At 43.6% G+C, this 21,055-nt stretch overlaps 1 protein-coding gene across 4 annotated transcripts in view; it reads left to right on the top strand.

The window, feature by feature from the left end:
* ATP10B (ATPase phospholipid transporting 10B (putative)) overlaps positions 1 to 21,055 on the top strand; it is a 100,561-nt gene that overhangs the window by 31,209 nt on the left and 48,297 nt on the right. For all 4 annotated transcript variants that reach the window (XM_047730957.1, XM_047730954.1, XM_047730955.1 and 1 more), the window contains 6 exons: positions 2,078 to 2,163; positions 4,840 to 4,946; positions 8,386 to 8,517; positions 11,884 to 12,011; positions 13,595 to 13,847; positions 14,951 to 15,189. In XM_047730957.1, the coding sequence (XP_047586913.1) occupies positions 2,078 to 2,163; positions 4,840 to 4,946; positions 8,386 to 8,517; positions 11,884 to 12,011; positions 13,595 to 13,847; positions 14,951 to 15,189 (945 nt within the window). The remainder of the gene's footprint in view (positions 1 to 2,077; positions 2,164 to 4,839; positions 4,947 to 8,385; positions 8,518 to 11,883; positions 12,012 to 13,594; positions 13,848 to 14,950; positions 15,190 to 21,055) is intronic.

The following is a 21,055-nucleotide window of genomic DNA, read 5'->3' as shown; positions in this document are numbered from 1 at the left end:
ACATGCCCCTCTTTACAGCCCATTTTGGGGAGGGAAGTAAGGAGCCCAGGGGACAGGTAGCTAGAAAAGGTCACCTCCTCAGAAAAAGAGGGAGATGGACAGAGGACCCAAGACCAGGGCCCAGAAGAAAATGAGAACAAGGGACACTTGAAGAAGAAGGTCCCTGGGAAGCCCCAGCACAGGGACAAGGGAGGCCAACCTCACGTTGCCGGCATCTGCCGGGTAGGTTAGGATTCAGCAGACACCCAGGACTCACTGCAGCAGGATCATTAGCTCTGAGACCCGCTGCCACTCATACCTGAAATGAGTTTGGACTTAGAAAGCCAGCAATGAGCCGAGCGGCATGGATCAGAGTGAAGCGCACGGCTTAATCAGGGGCAAGAAAGCAGCTGACAAATTACAGCGTGATTTGTCATCCTCTCAGGACTCGGTAAGTGTTTGTCCCTGAAAGAATCGATACCTGGAGAGAAAAGGGCCATATTTTTAGAAACTCCTGGGTGGGTAATTTATTTCAAGTGAGTGGAGAGTTTATTTACGTTGGCGCCCCCACAGATCCAATGGACAGTATATTTATACGAAGCCAGAAAATGCTATCATTTCTTCTAATCAATTTGCCCCTTTGAACAGCTGTACCTTGAAACTTTCAGCAATAAATTCAGTCCCCATGCTATAAGCTCTACCCAAGAAACCATTTCTCACCCCACCTTTAGCATTCCTTCCTTCTACCGCGTGACATGTTACACCTGCTAAAACTTTCCATGTGGATTCTATTCTGTCTGCTGGGACACAAATGAGACAGACAGGGAAGGTGGAGTTAGCCCCATTCCACAGATGGGAGATTGAGGCTCAAGAGGTAAAAGGAGTATTAGCCCATGCAGGTAGAAATCAAGATCTCCCCTCCTCCCGTTGTGCCCTCCCCCACTGGATTGTAAAATTTTATATACCTAGATAACCTAATGAAAGAGAAATCATGGAGAAAAAGGCAAGCATGTGTCTGGAGTACTTTGCTATGGGAATGTTCACTGGGGGACAGCGTGCTGTGCAAATAAAGGACAGGAGTCCTCCAGTCAGACTTGGATTCAAATCCCAGTCCTGGGACAGCCATGGGCAGACTGTCTACCCTTCTGAGCCATGGTTTTTCCATTCCTAAAGAGGAGATAATTGGTATTTCTACTTCACAGAATCTTTGTAAGCTTAAAAATAAATAATATATGCAAAGTTCTCATCATAACAGCTGGCAGAAATGAATACAGTAAATGCTGTTTATTGTGTTTTATTAGCTACAATCTCTACAGCATGTTCATAATAGAAAAACAAATTGAGACAATATAAATGTGCCATAGTGAAATGGTGAAATGAATATGGTGGCATTCATACAACAGGTTTCTATGCAGGTGTTAGTAAAGTTCTGTAAAAAATTTAAGATGTAAAAATTTCCAATTTACATGAACATCATCATTTTTTTTGAACTGTACAAATGTATGTATACCCATACATAGATGTATGCATTGGTATATTTTTAAAATTGTATTTTTTTCAAATGCTACAAGTAATTATATACTCAAGAATATTAATTCTGGTTACTTCTAGGTGATGCAATTTATAATCTCTTTTTGATTGTGTCTGTGCTGCCCAATGTGGTCGCCACTTGCCACAGGTAGCCATTTAATTAAAGTGAAATAAAATCTAAAAATCAGTTTCTCAGTCATACGTCCACATTTCAATAGCCGGATGGGATGAGGGGCTTCCATATTGGACACACAGACTCAGAACACTTCCGTCATTGCTGCAGGTTCTGCTGGATGGCGCTGGTCTGGAAACTCAAACCCAAGCCTGCCAGAGAATTGTGGGACGGGCAGGGACCTCCCTCTGCCGTGCTTCCAACTTGCCAGCATTTTCAGTGCATCTGCTTCCTCCTTCTCACTGAGGATTTCAGTTTTCTTCTAACATTCTACAACTATCATGATGTGACAAAGCAGGGATTGCCTTAGCTGTGATAGTTTTAACAGTGCTTAGCTCTCCTAGTAAAATTAGATCCCTCTGATTTAATGCCCTCCTGCTGTTCTCTCCCTCACAGGACGTACAGTTCGAACCCGAACATTTCTGCAACACCATCGTGTGTGAGAAGCCCAACAACCACCTCAACAAATTTAAGGGTTATATGTAAGTCTCTAATGTCCCTGTGCTGCTGGTAACTGTTTCCCCTACAGCTAGAACACCACATCCTTTCTTGAAATGGCTGAAGAGATTGAGGATGTGTCTTTCTTTTTGCCATAAAGAAAACTAACAACATTGGGAAACTTTTCCTTTTTTTTTTTTTTTTTTTTTTTGGCCAGAGTGGCATTTAATTATTTTGCTGGGTTAAATTTACTAATTTTTTTTAAACCTCTGGTGATGAAATAACATCAAAATCATGACCGCACTCTGATTCAGGAAAGGCAAGATTTGAGGTCAGTGTTCTCACAGAGCTTGCATTGCATTGCAGGTAAGAACGGGAACTTCTGTGTTTGACAGACCTGAGTTTGAAATCAGGTTTTATCACTTACAGGCTGTGTGGCTTTGAGTAAATTCATTAACCTCTCTGGGCCTTGGTTGTCTTATCTGTAAGATACAAATTACAAGGTCTACATCATGGGACTTGTGTTTTCTATGAATTAAGTGGTTTATCGCACGCAGAACCCACAGCACAGCAACTGGCACAGAGTGAAGGGTTGATGGCGGCTGAGCTCTTGTCATCAGTGTTATTCTTAAGCCTCAACTTTAGTTTGGCCTGAGAATTTGATGGTAATTCTGCACCCATATCAGACTACTGGTCTTAATGCAAAGATAGACCACAAAAGAGCAATGGAAATGATGAGAATATGAGCCCTCACACAGTGTTTTCACAGTTTCTAGAGTACTTACAGGGAACATCATCTCTTTCACTCTGTCCAACCACCCAGGGAAGTGACGATTATGATCCTCATTTTCCAGATAGGGATAATCTAAGACTTTCCAGATACACCCAAAGGCGCACAACAGGTACCAGACAAATGTCAGGACTTGAATCCTGGTCTTTCCACTGGAACCCCAGTATGTTTTGCATTGTTGTGCAGAATGAGGCTCAGCTTGGTAAGGTGACTTCTTGACCATTCGGGTCTGGAATGAGGCTTAAGTAGTCTTCTTGGAAGGCAGATGTCTATGCTTTCTCTCCGCCCACATTTTCTCTGGCCTGTGTTGTCAAGAGGAACAATGAGCGAGGGGAAAGGATAAGAACAATACAAGATAAACAGCAGCTTTTAAACACAAATTATTTTAAAATGCACAGACAGCACAGGTGGAAACAGGCAGAGAAGGGCCAGAGCTCCTGGCAAAGAGGAGGATTTATTGCCTGCATCTGTTCAGGTGAACTTGCCACCTGCCCCCGCAAAGAGGCCATCCCTCCTGCCCGAGGTTTGTGGATTTAGTTCAGCCCAAGTCAGCTGTCAGACATTCTCATGTTAGAGTCAAAAGAATTGCAAATAGAAAGGACTGATTCAGTGCAAGTTAATGGGGCACTACTCTGGGAATCCTAGTGTTGTGAAAACAGCATGACAGCTGCTATCTATGGCCTGGGTCCCTGAGTCCTAAGATGTCCCACGTATCAGGTGTGCGGCCTTCGAAAAATCTCTCGCCCTCTCTGGGCTTCATCTTTTTCACGAGAAGGATAATCACCCTTCTAACTTCCCAGAAGTATGAAGAATCAAATAAAATGATATAAGCAAACTTAGTTTATAACCACAGTAAGGAATAATTGGTATTAAAAGGCATATTGAGTGGCAGGATAGCATTCTGGAGCCAGACTTTGTGGACTTGAATCTCCATTCTGCCATTTACTAGCTCTACAAACTTGCCTCAGTTTCCCTTTTTACAAAGTGGGTATGGTAACGTAACCTATCTTCCAAGGTTGTCATGATGATTAACCGAGTTAGTAAATGGAAAACAATTATAGCCAGACCTAGAAAAATGAAGTATTGAAGAACTAAAAGAGAAAGGCCCTAAGGGCTCAGATTATTATTCTTTTTGTTCTCCCTAATGCTTTGGGGAAGTTATATTTAAATTTAAATGATCCCAAAGGAAGGGCATCAGGGTTGATAAAGGTCAGACCCCAGGTAATAACTGGTGTTGGGTGGCTTTAGAAATTTCTAGTGTGAGGTGGAAAACTGCAATGCCCCGAGACTAGAGCAAGGAAAAACCTCTCAGCTTTCAGGAGCCGCCTCCCCCATGTGGCACAGAGGGCTACTGTCCCCCTCCTGTGAGGTCCGTTTATTTCACAAGAGACAGAACAAGAGGAAGGTGGTACAGGAGAGAGGCAAGTGAGAGATGTAGCTCCATATAAGCGGACCCTTGCCAACTCATAGGGGACAGGGTGGGGGGGCCAGCACTGCCTGGTGGCTTTGGCAGACTTGCAGTCAGACCCGGTGGTCTGGTCCCTGTAGCCAGGCGAGACAGAGTATGGGAAGGCTGCTTGAAGGAACACTGTGTGGTCTTTGGGATATCCTATCCACACTAAATCATTCTGAGTGAGAAAACTGAAGCCAATGCTTTTTCAGCAGAACCCTGACTTTGAGGTGGGTAGATGATGATTTCCATAAGGATGGATAATTCCCTTTTAATGGTCCAGTCCCCACCAGGCCTCCCAGGAGCAATGAAGGTTGTACTTGAACTTGGAAACCAGATGCCAAGTTAATAATACCCATTGCTCTTCTGAAAAAAGGGAGGAGAGGGATCGTGTTCACTCACCACTTCTAATTCTGTGACACTAACCAGTGATAGCATGAAGAGGCCACCAAACCACTCCTGGTATTTCTTCATCCCCAGGGAGCATCCTGACCAGACAAGGACAGGCTTTGGCAGCGAGAGTCTTCTGCTTCGAGGCTGTACCATCAGAAACACCGAGGTGGCTATTGGCATCGTCATCTATGCAGGTCATTGACTTATGTTGTCCTTCCCCTTGTCCTCCCTCCTCCAGCTTCTCCAAATCCACCTGCAGTCAGTGGGAAGCCACAACAGTTCTGAGGGGTACAAGCAACTTCCCATTTCTCAGCTAAGCAAAGTGAGACTAGAATCACAGCAGGTTATTTGGTTCACAGGAGATGTACATAGATGCCAGGCTAACATCACTCATCTGAACAGAAAGAGGGATTCGTGCTCATTCACCTCTCATGGTCTTGTGACCCAAAGGCAGGATGAAAAGTGCTTTCTTGAGCCTGAGGAATAATAATCTCACCAAACTTAACAACTCCACCTTTGTGTGAAAAATGTGCCTCTGTTTCCTCATCTAAGCAAATGGGAAGGACTTTTGGTTCAGTCTCACAGCATACTCATGAGGGTCAATACACGAAACAAATTACGTCTAACACAGTGAGCACTCAGGGGGTTTTAGATGTTCCTTCTGCAGTTACGTGTGTGTATTATTTATTCATTTCGTGGTGCTCTAGCTTCTCCTTTCCACTTTGATCTTGCTTTCCAATGGAAATTAAAAAAAAAAAAAAAAACCGGCAGCGCTTCTCACAATGAACCCGAAGTCTGAGAGGGCCATCTGGGTATACAGCACTTAGCTAGTGCCCAGCACACAGTTGGTGCTCAATAAATTTCAGCTCTTACACCAACAACTGCACACTCTTCCCCTGCAGAGAAAACTCAGTCTCCCTGGAGTGTCTACCTTTGCTGAAAGACCCCAAATTATGTTTTCCTGGGTCTCCCACTCACTAGGACATCTTGAAATATTTTGCTTGTTTGGTATTTTCTTTGGTTTGATTTGATGGATAGGGCAGAGCATTTAAACATCAATCTACCTGAGGATTCACTTTTTGGAACTGTCAGAGAAAAACAGGCTTTTAAACAAGTGATGTTCCAGTCTAGCTAGCTTTCCCTAACTTGGTGGAGGGGAATTGTTTGTCAGTTCAGGTTAATATTTTCAAGGGTCTTTGGCAATGAAATTCAATGCCATCTGGTAGACCTATGAAAGATAAACTCTGAAGCAATCCCCACTCCATCAAAAAAAATCCCACATAGGCTTAGAGTTTGCTTCTCTGTCTGATCAAAAGCAAAATTGTGCGTGTGTGATGAACATGGTAAATGAGGGGAAGATTGGGAGAGAGTGAATTATGACTCTGAGGAGTCAGGCTGCTTGGGGGTGAAATCTACTGGCTGCCTGCCATGTTCCTGAGTGTGTTGGTTAAGCTTTCAACACAGGGATACTAATAGTTCTCACCTTGTAGGGTTATCAGGTTCAAATGAGATTGTCTGTGAAAGGGGCTTAACACAGTGCCTGGCACATATTAGGCTCTCAAAAAGTATGAGCAAAAATGATACTAATTGTTTCAGTATAATTATCTAGAGTAAGAGGTTCTCAACCTTGGCACTATTGACATTTTGTTCTAGATTGTTCTTTGTGGTTGGAAGCTCTTCATGTTTAGCAGCATCCCTAGCCTCGAGATGCCATTAAGATGTGACAAGCCAAAATTTCTCAATACATTGCCAGGTGTCCCCTGAGGAGTAAAATCATTGCTGGTTGAGAACAACTGGTCTAAAGTCATAGTCTCTCCTCTGACAATATGGACGAATGAAATAGGAGCACCTCAGAGTCAAAGGCTCAAAAAGGTCAAAGTGAGCCTCCAGAAGGAAAAGATCCAACATAGGTGTGTGCTCCTCACAAAAAACATGTATTGAGCTCCCACTGTGTATAAGGAAGTAATTCAGATACTTTGTGTATATTAATTCACTCTCCCGCCCAAACACACACATACAACTATTGTCTCTCATTCTGCAGATGAGAAATTGAGGTACAAAGGGATTAATTCACCCAAGGTGATTTGTCTCCTGAGATTAATTCCTTATAACCCAATGTCAAGTCTCTACGGAGATAAGCTCTGACTCTAAAGACCACATTCCGACCATTACACCATACTGCCTTCCCTGGGAGTCTGTTTACCAAAAGAACAGAGGGCTCTCAGAAGGTGGGAAGCAGGTCGGTAAAGAGGGAGGTCTAGGACCCTGATGTGAGGTGAGCCTGAAGCAGGTGGGAAGGCCACAGTACCATCAGGACAGTCAGCCTGTGCTCATTGCTGTGGAAACCCCCCTTACAATTACAGCAACTTGAGTCTGATTAATAAGCCCAGAGTTTGCTCACTCCTACTGTTTTGTTGCCACTTTAAATCCACAAGGCAACCAGCTAAAGAGCATTAAAGCCATTCACTGCTGGAGCGGATATATTGGTTTTCTTTAATTTTGCACAGCAAATATGTGTTGTTTTTTCTTTAATTTGCTGAGGAATATAACATGGTGTTTAAGTTTAACAGCCCCAAAGGAAAAGCTCTGTCTGAAGACAAAATCTCAACTTGGCTCTCAGCTCTTAGCTGTGTGGCCTGGGTACCACGATTTGTAGGAGAAAGAGTAGGAATCAGAATCCTGGGTTCTCAGTATGGCTCTGACCTTATGGCTCTTTCCCTTTAGGCAGGTCTCTTCTACTCTCTGGTCCCCAGTCTCCAACTGGAACAAGGGTAACTGGTTTAGACTGGTAGTTTTCAAATTTTATTGTCCTCTCTTTGAACAAAATTTTATGCAGAATTCCAAGATAGGTGTAGAGCGGCTCAAGGCTAATGCTGGGGTAGAGGCCTTTGGCCCCTACCACCCTTACACAAGCAACACCAACATCTTGGGCGAAGAAGCAAGAATGAAAACTGCTGGCCTAAGGCACTGTCCTGCCACAAGGCCTTGGTATGCACTGTTTCCCAAGGCCAAAACCATGTTTGCCCAACTCTTTTATCTCCCTTCAAATGTCCCTTATATGTCATCTCCTCTGAGAAGCCATCCCTGACCATGTTCTCTAACACCATCTCTTACTTTTTAGCTCACTGTGTATTTCATAGGAGTTATTACTAACTGTAATTATTTATTTGTTTTCTTAAATATTTTCACCAAAATGTGAGTCATCTGCCTCATCCTTGTATCCTACAATTAGCCCATAACAGTGTCTTTGTGTAAATTAGAAAAAAAAAAAAAAGTCTTTCCTCCAGTCAGTTTTCTGTCATTTGCAGAAGTTTATCATGGTAAACCTACAAATCTAAAACAACTATAAAATGAGGGGTGTTTCTTGAGTTGTGCAGTGTACAACCTGTGCTTAGTAGCTCTATCAGTGTGCACCACAGTGTCTGGTGTGGAGGTGATTCTCAGTAAACACATGGTGACAAATTGTGTGAGGCCTCTACAGCTGTTCTCAGCAATCTCCCTGAGGCAGGAAAGATTTACGTTAGAGAAAGAAGCCTCTCTTCTATTGTAAACTTCCGTGAGAAGAGCTAAGGATATGATCCAGGCCAGAGGAAAACAGATGCTAAAGCCTTATTACCTCATCTTCTCTCAAAGGCCATGAGACAAAAGCCATGCTGAACAACAGTGGCCCACGGTACAAACGCAGCAAGATTGAGAGGCGCATGAACATAGACATCTTCTTCTGCATTGGGCTCCTCTTCATCATGTGCCTCGTTGGAGCTGTAGGTATGGAATGTTCTGGAAAGAACAAGACAACAGTAAACTTCTATTTCTTTGGGCAAATTGTTTCAGCTCTCTGAATCTCAACTTCCTCATCTATAAAATAGAGTTAATGAAAATAAGTCCCACTCTGTAATTTAATAAGATATCAGTCAAATAAAAATGCTTATGGGGCACCTGACTGCCTCAGTTGGTAGAGCGTGCAACTCTTGAGCTCAGGATCTGGAGTTCTAGGCCCACGCTGGGGGTGGAGATTACTTTTTTTAAAAATGCTTATGAAAATCTGCTGAAAGTATTATGCACTCTAAATATTAGGAATACCATCTATCATTTATTTCTCCAAGAAATACTGAAACCAGGCACTCTCTTAGCATAAGAAAATAAGAAGATGCATCAGTCTGAGGACTGGTCCTTAATGAGCTCACAGTTTAGCAGGAGGGAGTCCAACACATGAACAGAATTGGTAAAATATGTCCTACACAGTAAAGACTGCATGCAAGCACTGTCTTGGTTTTCCATTGTTGCTATAAAAAGACAACACAAATTTAGCAACTTAAAACAATACTCGTTTATTGTGTTGCAAAGCTAGAGGTGAAAGATCCAAAATTAATTCCACTACGTTAGTTCAAGGGTCAGTAGGGCTCATTTCTTCTGGAGGCTTTGAGGGGAGACTCTATCCCTTGTCCTTCTGAGCTTCTAGTGACTCCTTCCTCTTTCTTCAAAGTGCATTACTCCAATCTCTCCTCATACTTCCTTCCCCTTTTTCTGTAGTAGTATTTCCCTATGCTTCCTTTTTCTTTTTCTGTAGTAGTATCTCCCTTTGCCTTTTTCTGTAATAGCATCTCCTTATGCCTCTTCTTTATAAGGACATTTATAACTACATCATTGGGCCCACCAGGATAATCAACGATACTCTTCCCCATCTCAAGACCCTTAACTTAAATCACATTCTCAAAGGTCTTTTTGCCATGTAAGTTAGAGAGCATATTGATGGGCCAGGGAATTAGGACATGGACATTAGAGGCAGCCATTATTCACTCTACTATTGGTAATATGAGAGCATCAGGGGAGGAAGTCTTCCTTGAAGAGATGGATGAAGCTGATCCCTGAATGCAGTCGTCATTACCACAGGAGATAGATGGCAGAGGCAGGATGGGCAGGCAGCTGTGAAAAGAAAGAAGTCACTCTTAGCCTCGGGCACAGCACAAGTAAAGCACAAAAGTAGGAAGGAGAATCATTTTATGCAAAGGGGCATTTGGCTCTTTGGTGTGGCAAGAGTAAAGCCAAGCATGGAGACCTAATTAGAGCCAGGCTGTGGCCACATTCTGTAACTGCGGAGTGTGGAAAGCTGCGAGAGGTATAGACATGAATAATCTGAGCCATTTAAATTGATTCTCAGAGTATAAGCAAAAAGGGATATTTGCTCTTATCCACTCTCTCTAAGGATGGTCCTCAGGATCCTAAAGGAGACCCCAAAAAAGAACCAGGGACAATGAAGAGGAGAAATTCATGTGCTAAGTCCAGAACCCCCTGCTGACCCAATACCAGTGGGCAGCAATGGTGTGTGCTCTTTACTTGCCTTGGTCAGAAATTATGCTCATCACTGTTCTTGGAAGATTGTGTCTGAAAAGATAAGACCTCCTAGGGCCTAGGGACATTTTGTGTGCCACCAGAGTGAGGACGATGGGATTTAGTCTTGTGAGTAGCCGGGTTTTTAACTATGCTTCCCAGATATGTCCAATGGCACTCCAGGTGAGGGTGGCCCACAGCTAGCAAGAGAACACCCAGAGGGCCAGCAAAGTGGGGGGACAACACCATCCAGGTGAGGCCACCCTCATGCCCTCAGAGACACTACAGGAACTGTTGCCTCTGCTTCAGAACAGATTTTTCAGGGGATGTCAGAGCTGGAAAGGATGTTTGAGATCATCTCACTGTGTCTCCAGAGAAAGGAAGTTAATGATTAAAAGGTCACACAGGGAGATAAGGTATAGGCAAACCAGAATCTGCTTGTCAGATTGCCCAAAATAATAAATAAATTGAGAAAGTAACAGGGAGGGGCAGAATTGTATGCTGTCTGAGAATCACTACTCATACACAGTGACAGGCCTCTGGTGGTGCCTAATTAAAGCCCAGCCCCTGCTGTAAAAGCTCTCAAGTGTGTGTCATTCAAGAGTTCTCTATCACATGCTTGCTGGGACTGTGCAAAGATGATGTTTCTTTTTCCTTTGCCCAAATGTCCTCCCCAGGCCTTTCTGATCACTGATACGCTCCTGGTCTCCAGGACTCCCCAAGGGTTCCTCCTCCTTGTAGACTTCCCTGGCTCCCTTGAGGCCCAGAGTTATTCATTCTATAATATTACCTTAAAATAACCTCATGGCTGTAAGTCTCCTTTCTTCTGCAGTATATCATGGTGTTGGGCCCAACATCCTGGGAAAAGAAGCACAGGGGACAGGGCAGTATCCGCTGGGATTTTTATTCCCTGTAGTTCCTACCCTAGGGCTGAGGGCATTATACACATTCGGTCATTCTATTTTCACAGTAACCCTACAGAAGAGGTATTATTACTAATTGATAGATGAGAAAACTGAGATTCAGAAAACTCTGTAGCACTTCCTCCTATTAATCCTCAAGTGATGAATGTGGTTGTCCCCTTCTGTGGACAAGGAAATAGGGTTCAGTCTGCATTCGGATATGTTACTATGAGTTCTCATAACATTTCACACTCTGCATAGTACCTCTTAACACTCTGTGGGATTTGTCCCTTTACATCTGGTCTCTGAATTATTAGACCTCCTCAAAGACAAGAGCTGAGACCAATTCCTTCCTGAATTAATAGATGTTGGATAGAGGGAGGAAGGGAGGGAAGCAGGGGAGAGTGGGTGAACAGAGATATGGGTGGATGGAGTGTGGAGAGATGAACTATGGATGGATGGATGAATAGATGAATTGTGAAAATGTGGATGGGTAGATGAATGGATGGGTATATGCATGGGGAAAGAAGAGGGGCTAGCTTATGGGTCTATCAAGATCCCCAGCTATGAACTGTCTACCACACAACTGAAAAGAACTTGTGTTCCCTTTTCTCTTTCCAATCCCTATATAACAGGACTTCATCAAAATATAAGTAATCCGCATGCTAGTCTCCTCCGGTAGAACAGACTTTAATGCCTTCAAGAGATGTAAGTGTAGGGTATGAGAAGGACCACTTTAGATGAATACATACACACAGAATTAGTCTGTATAGAATAAAGATGAGCTCTTTCAAAGCAACTCACTTCTGGGAATAAATTAGGGGCTGATATAATAGCCCTTAATTAGACTAGTATAATTAAGTGAGGATTCTTCTTAATCTCTGATTTTGCCTACTCTCAGGTCACCGCCTCTGGAATGGGACCTTCAAAGAACACCCTCCCTTTGATGTGCCAGATGCCAAGGGTAGCTTCCTTCCTCTTGCCCTTGGAGGCTTCTACATGTTCCTTACAATGATCATCTTGCTCCAGGTAGGAAGCCCTCCCTAGCTAGGGGCTCAAGACCTGTGACCAATACCTGCACAACTTTGTGAAATAAAGAACAAATAGTGCTGTCCCCAAGAAAGAACTGACTGAACTAAGATGAGAAAATGGCCATTGCCTTCTTGTGAGTCTTTGAAAGCACTCACATTTGGGTTAATGTCAAGACCAGCCCTACCTTGTGGAAGGAACCTTGCCCCCCAGATAACAGTGGAGGAAAATATTTACCAGGCTTTTCTATTTAAGCATAAGATTATCGTAATAATCTAAGCGCACCTACCCCTTTGCCAGATATAATAGAACAGGTAAAATCCTAATGACCTGGGAACAGAAGAAGATAAAATATCTCAGAGAACTACAGAGACCTGTCAAGCCCTATGGATTGGGAGAAAGAAACCACAAGTTAGTGTTTTAGCATCTGATAGGTTGAGAGGGAAAAAACACAGCTGGCCCTATAGAGGAGAAAACACACAAGCATAGAGCACCTATAAGAAAGGGGCATTAAGGAATAAAAAGATGAGTAAATTCTCCAGGCTCTGGAAGAAGTCACAGTCAATGGAAAGATGAGGGAATTTGCAGTTTTGTTTTTATGAGGCTCCATTTACATTCATTTCTTGCAGTATTTGAGAGTGTTTTGTTGTCCTCTTACAGGTGAACTTTTTTCAGTCATTAGTTCATTCATTCATTTAGCAGAGTAATCTTTTTTAAATGTGAGTTGGGCCATACTCTTCCTCTGCACAGAATCCTCCAATGGTTTCACATCTGCTCGAAGAGAGATCCACAGTCCTTATAACAGCGAACGAGGCCCTACATGATCTGAACCCTGACTTCCCCCACCGGCCTCATCTCCTAGCCATCTCCTGCTCATTCATATAAGACCTGCTTACTTTTTCTCCTCAATTACCCAGTCCACTCATACCCCAGTCTTTGCCCCAGTCCTCTTCCCACAGATAACTTCCTGCTTCACACCCTCATTTCTTTAGATCTCTGCTCAAAGGTCATGGTCTATAAAAGAGTCCCTTCCAGTCACCACCTTCTACCCTCTTGACTTTTCTTTCTCACTTACCTGATATATATTTCTTTGTTTGTTTACTGGAATGTGAGGTCTTCAAAGTCAGGGATTTTTTTTTGCTTGCTGCCATCTCCAGGACCTAGCACAGGATCTAACACGCAGCAAACACTCAGAAGATATTAGGTATTGAATCCAGAACAGCAATCAACAATGGATCTGAATACATATAAGAGTGAGCAACACCCTTGGCGGCAAAGAGATCTGAAGGGCATCAGGAAACTCTGGACGGAGGCACTAGAGCTCCTCTCCCCTTAACCACTCAGTCATTAAACAACAAATAGTGAGAGCGTACCCATACCAGACCTCCCTGGCACCGGTTTTCCAGATGTTCCTAAGAATTACAAGGGAGGAATGAAGTCATTGACCCTTAGTTTCTCAGAGAAAGTCCATCGTGTGAGCTGACCTCAGTTTTCCATTAAATGCCTTTGCTGCCTACTGGTGAGAGTTCTGAGACAGGGAACTGGCCTGGTCTCTGACACTGTGGGACTCAATCTCCTCACAGGTGCTGATCCCAGTCTCCCTGTATGTATCCATTGAGCTGGTGAGGCTCGGGCAAGTCTTCTTCCTGCACAATGACCTTGACCTGTATGATGAAGAGACTGATTTGTCCATTCAGTGTCGAGCCCTCAACATCACTGAGGACTTGGGCCAGATCCAGTATGTCTTCTCTGACAAGACGGGGACACTGACTGAGAACAAGATGGTCTTCCGGCGTTGCACTATCATGGGCAGCGAGTATTCTCACCAAGAAAATGGTACGAGAGTTCCCAGGGGCCCTCACCACTCTTTCTAAATGAATCACCCTGCTATCCTAAAAGAGTGGCAATGAAAGACATTTTCCTGGCTCCCCACAGAGGTTTCCTGGCCCTGTGGCAGATTGCTTCCTCTATCCCCATGGGCTTCCTTTTCCTAGATCAATTGTGTTGTGTTCTTATCACCTGTGAACTTCCCTTGCTCACAAAGGCTATCAGTGACCTCCTGTGTGGAAACCCTCCAGTCAGTCTTTGCTGCCATTACACACAGGATTTTTATCTGCCAGAAATGGACTGGGGACGTGTCCAATTATGTACCAGGTATATAACCAAGATTTAAGAATTTTGGGGGTCACTTTACCTGACATGTCAGGACGGGCCTCAGTATGGATGCATGATCAGATTCAATACATCCAGGAAAAGCCTTCCATGTTAACTGATCTTTTGGAATTTTACTGAAGCAGAACTTTGACTTAGGAGGTATAACTGAAGAATGCCAGGATGGTAATCACACATGGACTGAAAGTGACCTGTAAAGCTGATCTGATTGCCTAAGCAGCTCTCCACGATCACCACCACAAACATACCACACATACTTTCTAACTAAAGGAAGACACTCAAAAGAGCAGCACCCATTCTTTTGAGTGGGAGGAATGGAGAAGAAGAAAGGGGGAGATATTATAGGTGGCCCAATCGCCTTTGCCATGTGATAACCATTTACATGGGAGCTTCTGATATCTTTTTAATAATAACAACTACCATGACCAGTACTTAGAGTGTATCAATCACTTTGACATACTATTTTATTAAGTCTTCCAAACAACCCTATGAGTTAAGTATTTCTTTTTAATCCCTAATGGAGGAAATAGGAGCACAGATTTAGCAAAGCTCAGTCACATAGCTAGGAAGGAGTAGGACTGGATTTGAATCTGTGCAACTTAGTTGTACCCCTCTTTCTCCAGTCAAGGTAGCCCAGTTGCCCATGTTCCAGAGCAGCAAAGTGCTCTTACCTTGTGTTCTTTCCTCTATCTCCAAAGTCTGGTATCCCCAAGACCGTGACTTGGCCAAGGTATGACTAGTGCAATAACAGGACTCCTTTCTTGCAGCCAAGCGACTGGAGACCCCAAGGGAGCTTGACTCAGACAGTGAAGAGTGGACCCAATACCAGTGCCTGTCCTTCCCAGCCCAATGGGCTCAGGGCCCAGCAACACGGAGGGGCCAAGGATGGGCCCAGCCTCTGAGGAGGTGCCACAGTGCCCACGTACCCATCCAGGGCCACTCTAGACAAAGGTCTGTGGGGCGCTGTGAAAGTTCACAGCCTCCCGTGGCCTTCAGCAGCTCCATAGTAAGTACCTGTTTTTTACTCTTCAAGTTGCAAGTGACCTCTTTTGGGGGATAGATGGGAGGGGGCTCTGGGGTGTGAAAGAGAGAAGACTGTGCAAATCCTGAAGAGCTCTCAAATGGCAGCCCTTGGTCTTATTATATTCAGTCCACATATGTTCTGTTGGGCATATACACTTCTTGTTCATTTTAAATGTTCAGTGTTTAGAAATTGGGAGATTTTATAGATCTCTGACTTCTCTTAAACAGGAATTGGAAAATTTCTCCACATTAAGCCAACATTTCCTTGTGGCAATAATTGGCTTGAATGATGGAGTTGATGCTCCTTAGACTGGACATGTTGTCTTCTGTTATGACAGGCTATCCCCCTTCTCTGTTTACCCCCATCACTGAACTGAGAGCCAGCAGCATGTCCATGTTGCATGTTTTTCCAAAATACAATTAAAGGAAAGAGAAATTGTGATCGTGGCAAAGAACATCTATGTCAAAATTACCCAGTACACTTCATTCCCTTAAATTAGTTGCCTGGTCCCTATGGGGATTTGACTTTGCAACTTGGGTCTGGAGCTTTTTGTATGTTTCCTTCATATTTGATCCAATGCTACAGCTATCACTAAATCCCTGGCACATAAAGAAATTGAGTTTCTTCTCCAAGATTACACCACATTCCCTAGAAGGCAAGGCCAGAATCAGAGCTTTCTGAGTCCTGTCCCATTCTACTTTCCTCTGCACCATGTTCTTTCTCTAGGAGACAAATCATCTAGGGTCTTTGGCCCTTGCAGAAAAAGCCACAGGGAGCCCCAGCTATGCTGAACAAGGCCCACATCTTAAGAAAGGACTGAAATGCTATTATCTCATTACTAGAAAATTAGATTTTTAAAATTATCCTCATAATGAATTTCCTTCCAATTTTTATTTTCTCCATTAAGACACACATAACTATGTACATTTAACATTTCTGCAGTCATAGTACCTACGAATTAAGTGTGATGGGTCTTTTTAATCTGAAATAATATCAAAAGATATTCCATATTGCTACCTAGTTTTTAAAAGCTTTTTAAAAAGTTTTTCTGATCGTGACAAAGAAGAAATTCTGTGAGTCTATGTGTTCTGGGTTATTACTTATTAAACTTGAGGTGAGTACAAAGTTAACTCTCTTATGTTACTTCCACACAAAGAAATGCAACATTAGCAAGGATAAAGCATTAGCCATGGGTTAAGACAGATGATGTTCATAAACATACAAGAGGAATGATCCATAGATGCCTTTAGGAAGAACTTTTTTTTCCTTCTTTTTCTCAGGTAAGATAACAGAACATGCATTTTGTTGCATCTTTCTCTTCTTCAATTTAATTTTGTCCCCTCTGACTATAATGCTCTTCCTCCAGCTGCTTACCTAAATATTTCAACAATACATTTAGTGAATTCTCACCAGGCACAGATGCTAAGTCTTGCGTTGCGAGTGTCTTTTGACACCTTCCAGTCATGGATGCCATGGGCATCCCAGGTGCCTGAGAATGTCTCCCCCAAGACACACAGAGAGAAACAGGAAGCTTTCTTTTGTAGATCTCACTTGGGACGACACACAGATTTGCTCCCACTTGTTCAGCCTGACAAATCTTAGTGGCTCAGGAAAACTGCAGCCCTGAGCCAGCCGGGGGAACTTCTATTCAGGGCCTATCTATCACTAGGGCCTACAACTATCACTGGCTGTTCTAAAAGTTAAATAGCATGATGTTCATGCCGACCTGCAAGGTCCCTTTCAGCTATAAATTAGGTACATTCGGGCTCAAATGCTCTAGGTTTTCATCTCTGCTCCTTCATCTACTCTGTGACTTTGGTCAGCTTACTGAGCTAGAACCTCAATGTCTTCATCTTTAAGAAGGATTATTGTTCTGTTTCCTGAGTTTATTTTGAGGACTTAATTCTTAAAATCATGTGTTCCAGATAGATAACTAGTAGAAGTCTAAAACAGTGTTTCCCAAGGAAAGCTGTCTAGCTGGTATAAATGTTCATATCTGATGACATGGGAAATGGGAGTTTTCATAAAATGCATTGTGAAGCACTCTCCCATGAGGTTCTGGTATATATGGTTTAGGGTAGGACCTGAGCATTCACGTTTTTTATTTCTGATAATTCTAGAGAGCAACAAGATCAAGAACCTCTCTAAACCTAGCATTGCCCCCATAGGAAATCATCTTCATTTGGCTCAAATGGACATCTTCTATAGCTTGGGAGGCAGTGGCTTAAGAGCGTGATTTGGGCGGCCTTAAAGGGCTCTGACACTAACACATAAAATATCTGTGGCTGGAGTGGCAGATCCTTGAGTCAATCCATAGAGAATATCGGTAGCAGCCCAGGGGTGGACCTCCTGGCTCCTGCCCCCACCCACCCTTGGCAGGCTCTCCAAGCTGTGTCCTCTTCCATCTGCCCACCTGGCATTCAGTCTGATTGGATAATAATCTCTTGGCACCACCGGTTCTTTACCTTCCCTTTGTAAATCAGTCAGAACTTGCCTCTAAAACCACCATGATGCCAAGTCCTGGCAGAGCAAGCACCCTACCACAATCTAAAGAAGGTGCTTGTTGGTTTCCTTGGAACTTGGCCCTAAACCCCGAACAAAATGAGCATTAAGGCTAACAACAACAGAAGCTGGTTTTTTTTCCTTTTACTACAAAGAACAAGGAAGTATCAGTTAATGCCTCTTAATTGGCTGCTATAAAATCTGTGGCTTTAGGGTGGGGATAATACACTTTGGAGAGTGGTGAGGTAGTTCTAAGCCAGTTTAAGAGTACTGGCAGATGGAAAATGAAATGGTTCCCCCACCCTCCCAGCTGCGTAAGAAGCCAAAATTTGAGCAGAGAGTCTTTGTTTAGAAGTGCCACTTACAAGAGGTTTTCCGGAACCATCAGACCAAAGAATATCTTCCTAATCATAAAATTTGCACTGGAGCCCTTACACTCCTCCAGATGGCACCACCAATTCCTTCTGGGGGCATGGCCTCTCCCACCTGTCTGGGAAGAAGGCAGTGGAGAAAAGTAAAGGCGGTGTCTTGGGCCCTCTGCCTCCTTTCCTTAGTTTTGGTCTTCCTTCCTTTCTTTGAAAGAAATGTGTGCAGCACTTCCAGTCTTCTCTGGACGGATGAGGACAGCCCACAGATACAAACTCCCACTCGAAAGTTAGATAAGAGTCCTGATTTAATTAGCCAAGCACACAAAATCTTTTCGGAATAATGCGGCCACACAGGGCAGGAACCCTTAGCTTCCAGGGTACCAGAAGGTGGCGCCCAGCTACGGTGACCCTGTTCCCATGGCATGAGGTCTTGCAAGATCTGGAAAACTCCCTTCTTGCTACACCACTTAGTTTCTTTCCTTGGGGCTTTTGTCCCTTTTGGGAAGAGCATATCTTAAATCCACATGCTTCTATTTAAGCAAATATTTGCTAACATTGGATTCTCCCAGTTTTTGTTTTTGTTTTTTCAAGATTTTATTTGACAGAGAGAGGGAACACAAGTAAGCAGAGCAGCAGGCAGAGGGAGACAGAGAAGCAGGCTCTCCACTGGGCAGGAAGCCCGACGCGGGGCTCAATCCCAGGACCCTGGAGTCATGACCTGAGCCGAAGGCAGCCACTTAACCAACTGAGCCACTCAGGCACCCCAGGTTCTCCCAGTTCTTGAATGAAAGGCAGTGTCCTCTAGGTCACAGCCTCAACCTCGGCAAAATTGTAACTTTCTTAAACCCTAGTTCAGCCTCCAGCTCCCCAGCAACCCAGAAAGTTTGTTTACACAATATAGTGATATAACCACATAATTAAGTAAGTAGTAGAAAGTAACTAAAGGTCAAATGATAAAAAATAAGTCTCCTTCCCTCCTCTTCTCTTCCCACAACCCTGGTGACAACCATTATTTGCATTTTCTTGTGTATGTCCCAGAGATGTTCTACCTATATGGGAGCATACAAGTGTGGTATACACATGAGTACATCCTTTAGTGCAAATATTAGCATACCCTGCACATTGCTTTGGACTTTTTCTTTTAACCTAGTGAATCTGAGGGAATATTTCATATATGTAGACAGATATTCAATGGAAAGCTGCCTCATCTTTTTTTTAATGGCTGTTAGAATTTGTTGGGTGGTTGAGCCATTGTCTGTTTATACATGTGTATTTTTCTATAGTATTCTTCAAACATGATTGCTAAATTGTATCTTTTTTATTTTGATTGATACTTCCCAAGAGGTTATTAGTTCAGACAGTCACCCACAACAAATAGAAGGATGTGCTTACATCCACTTCTGCCAATTCTGTGTATCTACTCAGTATCTACATTTCTTTGGAATAGCCTGTCATTTATTGTCAAACTTCAAGTAAGCTTCCACAGTATAGCATGTATTGTTCTAAACACTGGGATATAAGGTTTAATAGGGTCTAGTCCCTGATTTCAGAAGTTACAACCCAAAAGAGAGGAGAGAAGAACACCAGTGCCTATAGAACGCTCCTTTTGGTGCTGGGTGTAGGGTGCCGAGGGGCTGTAGGAGCCCAGAAGGGGTGCGCCTGCATCTGATGAGGCCTCAGGAGGGCTGCCTGGAAGGGTTAGCACCTGAGCTTAAGTTGAGACAAAATTAAAGGTTAACCAGAGCAAAGAGAAGACCATCTAGTGGGGAGCAAGGAACGCAAGTGACATGGAAAACTGGGGTTTTGAGGAGCAGCTGGAACAGAAGGTGCAGGTTGGAGAGAGGTTGACACCTGGAGATGGAGGCCCGGGAAGAACCACGCCACAGAGACTTTTCTTCCAGGTTGGACACCAGGGTTCCCCTTTTACTTCCGCTGCTGGTTCCATGGATTCCTAATAGCCACAAACTGCTACATCCAATGAGTGATTGTTGTCAATGTCAACTTGAGTGAGTTATCATTAAAACTGAGAAGAGAGGGGCAGACTGGAGGTTGGCCTGCTTTCCCTAGCCTTCAGTGGGGGACATAGCTCAGCCATGTAGCACACGGTGGCCATATAAATTCTCGCTGCTCAAACTGGGGTTCTGGGACCGGCAGCATAAGCACTGTAGAAAAGCAGATGCTCAGGCCATACTTCCAACCCACTGAATCAGCATCTGAGTTTAAACCAGAGGCGCAGTTGATTGTGTGCATGTTATCGTTTGGGAAGGTCTGGCATGGAGTTGAAGGGTTCAGGCGTTGGCATCAGGAGGCAGAACTGGGCCCACGCCCCATCCTTTTTATTAACTTTGTGACCTTAGTCAAATTACTTAAACTCAGTAAGCCTCATTTACCTCACAATTAAAGTGGGAGAGTAATAGTACCTATTTCAATGCGGTCATGATAACTAAACGATGTCCATGAACACACTTACCAAAACACCTGACTTTGATATAATTTCTCAATAAATGTAATCTAATGATAATAATAGAATCCTTGAGGGTATAGTGGGAGGTCCAAGATCACTTTCATCAAAGAAGGTTTGAATGAGCTTTAGGTGTTCTGCAGTAGAAAGAAATCCAGCCAGTTGGGTGGCTGGCTGCCACAGAGCTCTAACCTGAACAACCAGGTAACCCACAATTTTATATTTCTCTCCCTCAGAGAAGTAGACTAGCCAAAGGGCTCAGAGGTGGGTGGGAGCATTGCTTTCTCTAAGTGTCCTAAGTGCCAAGTTCCTAAATGTTAATGGGCCAGACAAGAAACCAATGAGTTGTGGACAAAGGGAACCATGAAGAACTTTGCCCTGTGGAAACAGTCTGTGGTGACAGGATAAAGCTTAACTGACGTCTGTTGCTGACACCTGCAGGCTGGGCCTGCTGCCAGTGCCAGAGAGAAGTAGGCCCTTTGCAGAGACTTTTTTTCCAGTGATGAATTTTTTATGA

Source organism: Lutra lutra, chromosome 5 (assembly GCF_902655055.1).
Source record: "Lutra lutra chromosome 5, mLutLut1.2, whole genome shotgun sequence".
Classification (NCBI taxonomy): Eukaryota; Metazoa; Chordata; class Mammalia; order Carnivora; family Mustelidae; genus Lutra; species Lutra lutra.
Note: the sequence above shows the minus strand (reverse complement) of the source record. Positions and strands in the feature narration are given on the sequence as shown.